This window comes from Anneissia japonica, unplaced genomic scaffold (assembly GCF_011630105.1).
Source record: "Anneissia japonica isolate Jap-2015-1 unplaced genomic scaffold, ASM1163010v1 scaffold6417_len956965_cov193, whole genome shotgun sequence".
NCBI lineage: Eukaryota > Metazoa > Echinodermata > Crinoidea > Comatulida > Comatulidae > Anneissia > Anneissia japonica.
In genome coordinates this window covers 786,862-796,856 of record NW_022713977.1, presented here as the reverse complement: position 1 = coordinate 796,856, position 9,995 = coordinate 786,862, and the positions used below count along the sequence as shown (strand labels likewise).

Below are 9,995 nucleotides of genomic sequence, written 5' to 3'. Positions count from 1 at the left end.
GCCCTCCCCCCCCCCCCCCACCCCAGCATGCATATTTTAATCATGGTCATCCAAGAAATTGGATGACCACTATGATTGCTAATGTAGAACAATCTAAGCAAGACCTCTACTGAAGCATCAAAAATCAATTGAACAATGCAGGGGGCACAGGCAGGATCTGTCCTTTTAGAAAGCAATAAAAATGTATTTTAAAAAAAAAAAAAAAAATTGTGTTATGTCACTTAAGAATGTCAAATTTTATAGACTTTTGCAGCAACAACAATTTACAATACATGTCATAAATACAAAAAAATATGGTTCTAATATTCTGAAATGGAAAATTGGATTCTTACCAATTTTATAACCATGAAAGGAAGCCATTTCTAATGTTATATAGACAAATCATACCCTCCACTGAGCAGGGACAGGTATTATATTACATAGTCACATCTACTGCAAATAAGGTACAGAACAGATTTGTTGGTTTTTTTCTATTTAAAAAAAAAAATTAAAAAACCTCATTCGAGTTTATTATTTTATACTTAATTTTTTATACATTTTCGGCCTCAGTGTTCTTATAAAATGTGTTCTTATAAAAAAAAAATGTACAGCGGAAGACAGTAGGAGGAGTAGGTGGTGACATTAGCTTAGAATTTTTTTTAGAGAAGACAATGAATACCAGATTGAATGTATCATCACAAAGCATCATTTTATGTTGATTTGATATGGAAGAGAAAGCACATAATTAATATTAAAATCTCTTTGTTTCACAATCTAAGCGATTTATCTTCTCCTCTACTTCCGTAGTGTCTGCGGAAGCTTTTGTATTGTTTGCTATATCTAATTAACTTATTATTATTATTTAGTATCTGTCTGTATCTATTTTCAGTATCAATCTAGCCTTCATGTGCCATTCTAGTAGAATTAAGTCTTCTGTATCAGAGTTGCAGAGTTGCTATTAGACTTTTACACTAATCACTTAACTAAGAATACTACAGTTACATTGATAAACTAATAAGAGTTGATTTTTTAGGATGAGCAAGGAAGTAATAAAGACGGGTTGAAAGGCCATGAAATTAGCTTCACTGGGTGGAAAACTTCAAGGCTTGGTGTGCCCCCCACCCACCACCTTCTTCCCACAAATAACTATCCCTGAAGCCCATATGCACAATGACACTATGAGATGGGTATCACCAAAAACAGATTTAAGCACAAATAGATTTTTCCATTTTTGTATCAGTTTCAGTATTTTTGGTTATTAATTTGTTTTGTTTGGTTATTAAAGTGTATAAATATCTGTTTTGTTGTACAGTATGATGGAAAAATACTAGCTTGGTTTCAGTTTTGGTGATACCAAATCACTAAAACCGAATTCAGATAAAAATATGCTTTAAATGATTTATGAATCTAATAATCTTCATAACCAATGTTTGGACAGCTATCTGCTTCCTGTGTTAGATTATATCATAATGCATTGATATGGTGCAGACCAAAGGACATTCAACTTGCTAAACTCTGAAACACTGATGCGATTCATAAAAATAAAGAAATAACCACCACAACTTTGCAGTGGTCATAATTAATATGAAATGAGGATCCTAAATACACAGGCCTTGTCATTTGAAAATGGCAGGCGAGCAATAAAACACTCACCATAATTTTTAGGCCAGTGATTATTTTCCGGGATGGTGTGGGAGGGGGGATTAAAGAAATACTGCAGATGAACGTTAATCGCTATACAGTCAACAAGACATCAAATTTAACTTCCAATATTTACATGTAGAGAAATAATAAATAAAGTACACTCTCCCAATACCGACCCCCCTCGCGACCGGTTACGATGTTCGGATTTCCAGAAAGTTTGGTTAGTGTAACATATCTATTGAACCCTTTCCGAACAAGTTTGTTGACGTTGAAGGCCAGCTAGGCTACGGCCTAGCTGGTGAAGTAGGCATATGCTTAGCTACATTACAGACAGAAATTATCGCTTGGTATCTGCGCGTAACCTCTCATAATCTGCTCGTAGGTACGTTTTGAATGTAGCTACGAACCACTACGAAGGTCATTGTTATTTTAATTAGCTTTGCAATGATCGTAGACTGGATCGTTGGGCTGATAAACAATGCGTAAACAATATTGAAATATAGTTTACCAGCTTTCAAGACGTGAGCAATGTTGCAATTTACTAATAAACAATGTTAGAACTTTATTGTTGTTTTCTATGCTAGGGTTATCAAACATGCAACAATTTATCAAAACTCACTGGTTCAGTATAATTTAAAACATGTGCAAGTGATAAGCTAACATACCTGACTAGCACAGCTTCACCTATTTATAGCATTATTACATCATTCACATAAATTCCATAAGAGTAGGGGAGGCATTGGCAATCCTTAGGGTATGTTCACACATACGCCGCCGTAAGACTGGTGTAGCTTACGCCAGCGTAAGCTAATCCATGGATTAAAATTCCAAAGTGTTTGGTATATTAACGCTGGCGTTAAACTAGTAGTAACATAGGCCTTTGGGGGAATAGTTTTCAGTTTTAAATAATGTACGTGTTCTTAACTGAAGTAAAATATTTACAGTGCATCATTAAAACTTTTAAATCAGTGATTTGTTTGAAGTGAACTTCTTATGATTACTGTATTTTAACTAAACAATTTTACTTCTGATTTTTCAGCTAGCATTGTGGAACAATTGTTGGTGTTGCAGGTTTTAATAAAAAGTCTAAATTGGTTAAAATATCTTACAAAACACAATCAACAATAGAAAAAGAACCCCTTTACCATATTTTCATTTATAGAGAGCACAGGAAAAAGATCAAACTAACTAATCTACTGCAATCATGATTGGTCAATCTCATGAAATGAGGTCAAATCATTCAAGCATCACTGGTGTTAGCTCTGTGGCATTAGCTAATCTGGGGTCTGCAGGTAGCGTTAATAACGCCACAGAGGTGGCGTTGTGAGTGGCGTAAGTAACACCAATGCCCAGTTCACACACAAAGGCGTACACTACGCCAGCCTTACGCTGTGTGTGTGAACATACCCTTAGAATAATGACTGTTTTCAATTAAAGCATACTATTCTTTATGGCGAGACCCAATGCATATTTTACTGTTCGACGTCACAAGACACGCCTACCAGGCCTAACAACGCTACCAAACAGTCAATAAGACCGAGTGGCAGTATTCAGCATTTTCAACTACTATTATATTTCTGTCTTTTTTAAACTTATTGCAATTAAATTGACATCAGATTCATACTGACAAACAGTTGCTTTTGTGCATTTATTACATTTTTAATCTGAAATTATGTTTTGATACATCAGTTGAAAAATCTATGGGCTATCACGTAGCTGTAAAAGCAATTTTATTGGCCGCTTGGTAGTTACAGTAGCTAGTCGGTATACTATACGGTATGAAGCGGTGTCACATGGTACCAGAACATATTGATGCGGTATTCTATGAACTAAGATTTAGAATTTAACATACCATCTGGCCTTCCTTTGCTGGAATTTTTTCTGGTTCCATTTTATCAAAATTGCTGTCAGGTATAGGGATCTTCTCTACTGACGGAACCCTGCAACGCAATCAAAATATTTGACAATTAATGATTATTCTCTGTATACAAATGCTCACAAAAGCTTGTTTCTACAGCAAATCATGATAGAAACCTGTTGTGTATTCACTAATTAAAGTATATAGCTTATATAACTTATATAAACATTGGGACAGTTCATTGACATGCCATCACGGTACGTGAGCCTGAGCTAGAACGCTCTTTATTCCCGTATGACACATACAATTGAATATTCATAGGTGAAATGAGTAAAGTAGCAATATAGTTTTTCTTCTCGTCTTGCTGCATACGGAATTGACACTGTGCCAAAAAAAAAAAACCGTTATTAGACACGATAAAAGAAAGTTTTTAACTATATTCTTTTATGAAGGCAGGGATGTTAAACTTAATTTTATTTGGCTTTTATGTAAAAACCAACCAGACCTCTTGAGAATTTGTAGAAAGTTTGAAATTAAAATGGCATAATTTTGATTTGAAAGTGAAATCAAACCACTGTAAAAAAAAAAAGTTTCTTGTTTAAACTTTTGATACATGGAAGCCTAATTTTTGCCGTCAGATGTTTGTAAGAGCAGAAAAAATGTTAGCTTCACCTTTAATTCCCAGAATTTGATGTTGGCAGAAGCCTCAGTTTTAGTTAAAATCATGTCCTTGACTCATTTGTTGGGTAACTGTAAAGTGGCTATTTTCACTCATCATCATACAACAGTCATTCACACATGCAGTTTGGCATGGCTGTATGGAAGTCTTTGGACTTGGTCATGTAAATAATCACTTCCTATTGGTAAAAGTTTGAGTCAAGGGCATGGTGATCCATTTTCTGTCATTTGAAAGTAGAGAAAAATGCCAGTTTTGTGTCTAGTTAGGGCCCGTTCGAGCGAAAAAATATCCGTGCGATTTTCCAGTTAATTCACTGGTACACACTTTCTAAAACCGCTCGGACACGCGCCTAATTTCCTTACCATCTGGATTATCCGCGACAATTTTGACCACCAAATTGCTGGGTAGAATTCCGTGTATGAGATGGCCTTGGAGCCGGAGACAATGATAAATCAACCTTAATTGCTTTGCCAAATGGTTCGTACACAGCAAGTACCCGCTGTCGTCGCGCTCTTCTTTGCCTCCTCATGTTCACAGCGAAATCAAAGTTGGATTGGACAGTAAATCCATCCGCATCATTGTAGCCATAATGGTGGCTAGTAGCATAGCTACACGTTCAATTTGTAAAATTACCATTACAGTACAGTACTCAGAGAATTAAACTTCAATACAAATCGTTCCCGCATATCGTTTAAGCAAGCAGAAGTAAACAAAGAATGGGTTGATGGGATTGGTGTTTCTGAATGACCTTACAAAATTACTTCCGAAATAGTTTCGTTACACGGTATTCGACATGAGCTAAAATTTGCTCAAACAGTGGACCACCCGCTGTGTGCTCGGCACGATTAACCGGTGAATTCACCGGAATACGATTTGCGTTTTTCGCTCGAACGGGCCCTTAATAAAGAGTATTAGCCTAATGCTGTGTCTACTCTAGATGAAGCCTGGACCATTAATTCCTTGACTATTTCAATTCATTAGCATTTTAATTCTTACAATTATAGAATTACAGTAGGCTACTTCCTTCCTTGTTTTATACACAGAACATGATTAAATGTGTGGCCTGGCCTGGGCTGAGCAAGACAAGAGAAGTTGAGCATGGATTAGAACAGCGTTCCGCAAACTTTTTACTTGACAGCCTATGTGCGTTGCTAGGCAACAAGCCACGGCCCAGCAAACCAGCTGCATCAGGGACCAACATACCGAAACAAGCAAGTAAAGTTTGTGTTCTTGTATACAGTATTATTGTTGTTGACATTAAAAACCGCTTATAGCTCAAACAGCACGCACGCATCATCAATCTGGCACTTTAGCAGTTTGTACTGTACAAGCAAGGAGGTGCTGCGCATTCGCTGTAACAATGAAGTGGCTTTATTAAAACAACTTTTTTTTATCCAATTATTCAATTCAATTTATTCCGGAAAAAAACACACACACAAAACAAAAATAAAATGTCACAAGTGCTGGCCCGGGGAACTCCAACAGTGAACCTAATCACTTTCCGAGGGATGTCCAAACCAGCAGTGACACAATTACGAGGATAAATTAATTATGTAAAAGAAGATTCACGCCACCAGTAAAATTATTTAAACAAGTTATAAAAACAGATAGCATTAATTTCCAATATTGTTTCCATACAAAAATTGCTTTAGTTGATTAGAAAAGTTTCTTAAATCAATGTCTTGAATATTAGAAGGAATTAAATCCCAGACCCTTGGAAATCTAATGAAGGTGCTATTAAAAAAAGGCATTAAGTTCTGGATTTTTGATGTACAAATTTTAAATGATCAGAGTTTCTATGACTTGGTGTTTAGTAATAGAGATGACGGATTAATGGAAAACAAGTTATGGAGACATTTTACAACAAACATAATATAAAGGTAATTCAGGCGATTGTACAGTAAAGTAATATTCATTTTGACTATGTAGTCTGCTATGGTATGAAACATGATCTGGGTCATCGTGCCTTATGTATGAGAAACATGCCCGTGTGAAACTTCTCTGAATGCCCTCTAGTTTGTTTTCTACATGTTTAAACATATCTTTGTAATTTTTTTTTCCAATTTCTCAGACGGCTTCGCAGCCCTCCAAAAATATTTCGCGGACCAAATTTGGGCCGCGGCCTATAGTTTGCTGAACATTGGATTAGAAGATGCAGGCTGGAAAATGGAGAATATAATTTGCAGTTATCATATAGTCCAGTACAGTTTATCACTCACAGAGTTCTCAAACAAGACCAGGACTATAAAAATTGTAAAAAATATATATATAATAGTCATATATAGGGCCTAGCCTATTCTAGTGATACTATCTAAAATAATATAGGCCTAGAGATCCGATTGCTCCTCAAGGAATTTTTGAAGGAGGAACAACCTTTAGAGTCCATTCAGTTAAAAGAAAAAGGATTTAACACAATTACCATACCACCGTTCGAAGCATATAAGAAATAAAATATGTGGATTTATATTGCTACCTTCAAACATGTCACAAATTAATTAAACAATATATCTACTACTAGGCCTAGTCACTAAATATCCCGCTACATACACATGGTAAAAACTGAACAAAGAGATTAATCACTCCGCGTAGTGTGTAATTCAACACGAGGTCCATCGTGAAACTGCATGCTTATGATACTGATGATAACAAAGGTAGGCCTAGGTCAATGGAAAAACACCGCGTTATTAAACGTCTTGAAGGAAGTTGAATCTAAAAAGATGATGTGATGTGAGGCCTAAGACACCTGCATATATGAAACATGAAAATGGTACCATACCAACCTCTTATATTCCTTGAAATCCTTCCCTGTTTTTCCATGTCCGTCTGCAGTCATTTTAAATATTATAAAATTAAAACAACTCTTTATACAAAATTCCTACTTCGTTACAAGATGAAATTACGAGCGTGGTGGAAACTTACGAGTTATTAGAGGGTTATCAGAGGTCGCGCATAAGACGGAAGCCGGCGGTATGTTGACATGGGTGCAAACTCGATTTTGATTGGTCGGTGTTATTGGATTGATTCAATATTCTTTACGGGTGAAATATAAACAATTTTAAAAACTTTAAAAAAAAAGGATTTTAATGCTGTAAAATGTTTACTACATGAATATATTGAAAATGACTGTAAATTGATAAAAATAATTATAGTATCATAGTATCTGATAGCACAATTTTCGACGTACTGTATGTTGTCTCTCTGTTAAAATGTTACAATTAGTACTACAAAAATGGTTTATCCCGAGCTAGAGGATGGTTTCGTTGTATTTTGTATTTGGTATTGGTGTTGGTACGGTCATTTATAATGCGCCTCTTCCTTGCAGTTATAAAGCGCAGTTCTTTTCCCTGGTCATTGGGTCCACATGCTAAGTGTTGATGCTGGTAATCAGCGCAGGAGCAGGTAACACCACCAGGGTCCCATTTATACTCCTGGGTGAAGAGAAGCAATGCAGATAAATGTCTTGCTCAAGGACACAAGCGAAATGCACAGCGTGGGATTAAAACCCCGACCTCGAGGTTGGGATTGGAAACCAAAACCCGTTCTCGCTGCGCCAAACTGCTTCCACTTTGCCGCTTTGCTTTTTATTTCAGAACTGCATTCAAATGAGGGAGGAGAGACCACTAGCAGTGGGCCAGTCCAGTGTGTCACGTTTTGGCAAAAAACAAATTCAAAACTTTCTACACACTTTGGCGAAAAATGGGATAGTTCTTCTGCAACACACTTACAATGTAAACACCACACTTACTTACTACCGGCATATATTAATATGTACTGTAGAGCTTCATTCACACAATCTAAATAATGGTCTTGCTTTATCCTGCTCTAAAGATGGTCGGCCATACTTTGCTGTAAAATTCTAATACAAAAGTCATATTTTTAAACATGGAATGTAGGCTACGGAACATATTGTTTCCGCCTGTTTAACGAGAAAAAATTTATAATTCTCTAAAAAACTAGACAATAACATCGGGTCTCGTTGATAATGTGAATATTTTATAATTGGCTTTTGCTGGTAATGGTTTTGTATGTTTATAATGTAAACGGATACAGAACTCAAATTTTCTGTGCTTCTGTTGATCTTTCTCTTTTTCTCTCTTTTTATTTTTCTGATGCGCCTTAGCCCTAAAACCGGGCACTTACCGCGACGTACGACAGCTACATGACACGACGTCGTCTACCAAATGTATAGAGAGAGTAGTTTAGCTCGGCTAATCTGGCGGTGACAACTGTGTGTGCGCTAAACAGTGGAGATCTGTAGGTCCCCGGTTCAATTCCCATCGCTGCTTTTCAGCTGAACGTTAAAATAGCGTACCGTCTTTCTGATGAGACATTTAAAACGTTGGTCCGTGTTCATTTATGGCCCATGTGCACGTTAAAGAACGCGATACACTTTTCGGAAAAGAGTAGGGGATTGTCTCCCGTGTACTGCCCAATCACCACCAGAAGGACCTCACTGGTTATAAGTCTTCATCTAGTTCGTGGGCTATCCTTGGTGTTTACACAGAATAAATCCAATCCAATCCAATCCATCAGTTTAAAAAAGGCCGTACACTAAACGAATTTATTCGCGCGAATCAATCGAAAGCGTCGGTTTATGCGCATGCGCATTCATATTATCTGTCAGAGTTTTCCGCTTCAGCGAAATCAGTAGTTTCCAACTGTTTCTACTTCTTGCGATGCGAAAAAATGTGCAACCAATCAGCTCAGGAAGGGAATCGACGCTTTCGATTCTCGCGAATAAATTCGCCAGTGTAAAACCGGGATTTATCAATCTCAGCTTAGCAAATATCTTAAGTCAAAAAAGTTTAAATGTCCTAAGCAAATATATTTCTTAAGCTGATTTATCAAACCATCTTAGCAAAATCTTAGCTTAAAAATCGTCTTAGATGGTTCATACGTACAATCGATTCAATTTTTAGAACTTTTAAGTTAAAGCAATATTGATAAATTTGACTAAGCTGCTTTCTAGTTTGATAAATCCGGCCCCAGATCATTAAAAACGATCGTTGCAAGCGTGCGCGTCATGGCGTTGCGCTCCAAATCGCGTAGGCCGAGCGTATGGGCGTGAGAGCCGTGCCCTGCTTACGTACTAAGATATGGGGATAGAGAAAGAAACTAAATGGGGGTACGTGAAACCATTCTTATAAATTCTATAATTGCTTGAACCAAGATGTACTCTTTTCTGTTCCAATACCTTGACTTAGAGACGTGACACGGCTAAGAATTGTTTTATTATATTAAATTTTTGATTTTTTTTTTTTTATTCTGAGTAAGGGCGGATCCAGTAGGGGCACAGGGGAAACGTCCCCCCCCCCGTTTTGTCACTAAATTTTAAAAATGTCAATGCATATTAATGATAGGCCTATGTGTGCTCAGTTATCTATTCTGAACCTGTTTCAAAATCCGCCCCTGCTGAGTTAAATAAGAGTCGCCCACTATAAGCATTGTTGAAATAAATAAATAAATATAAATACAGTAGTCGTCGAGCTAATGCCAGAAAACCGGGTATTGAGCAGATGTTTTTATTGTCTGCCCGTCAAAACTGTCTCCATTCTATACATACCTTTAAAAACACATTATAATATCTTTATCAGACATATCGACGTTTTATACTTCATAGATTTTCGTTCTAACTTCAATAGAAGATAGACATTATATTTTTTCGAGTTTTTTTTTTAGTTCAATACTACAGATGGAATAAATTCCAAAGAGCTAAAAAGAGCGCCCTTCGTAATGATTGAATCAAGTATTTCATTAACAACAACAACAACAACAATAATGATAATAATAATAATAATAATAATAATAATAATAATAATAATAATAATAATAATA

At 36.3% G+C, this 9,995-nt stretch overlaps 1 protein-coding gene across 2 annotated transcripts in view; it reads right to left on the bottom strand.

Annotated features, from left to right (window-relative positions):
• The window catches only part of LOC117108836 (sodium- and chloride-dependent glycine transporter 1-like), a 67,698-nt gene that overhangs the window by 44,929 nt on the left and 12,774 nt on the right, over positions 1-9,995 (bottom strand). Inside the window, exons 1-2 of one of the 2 annotated variants that reach the window (XM_033250995.1) lie at positions 6,941-7,106; positions 3,474-3,563 (exon numbers count right to left, since the gene is read on the bottom strand). In XM_033250995.1, coding sequence (XP_033106886.1) covers positions 3,474-3,563; positions 6,941-6,993 — 143 coding nt within the window. In that variant the 5' untranslated portion in view covers positions 6,994-7,106. Of the gene's footprint in view, positions 1-3,473; positions 3,564-6,940; positions 7,107-9,995 lie in introns of those variants that run through there. The other variant, XM_033250996.1, reaches the window with a different exon arrangement.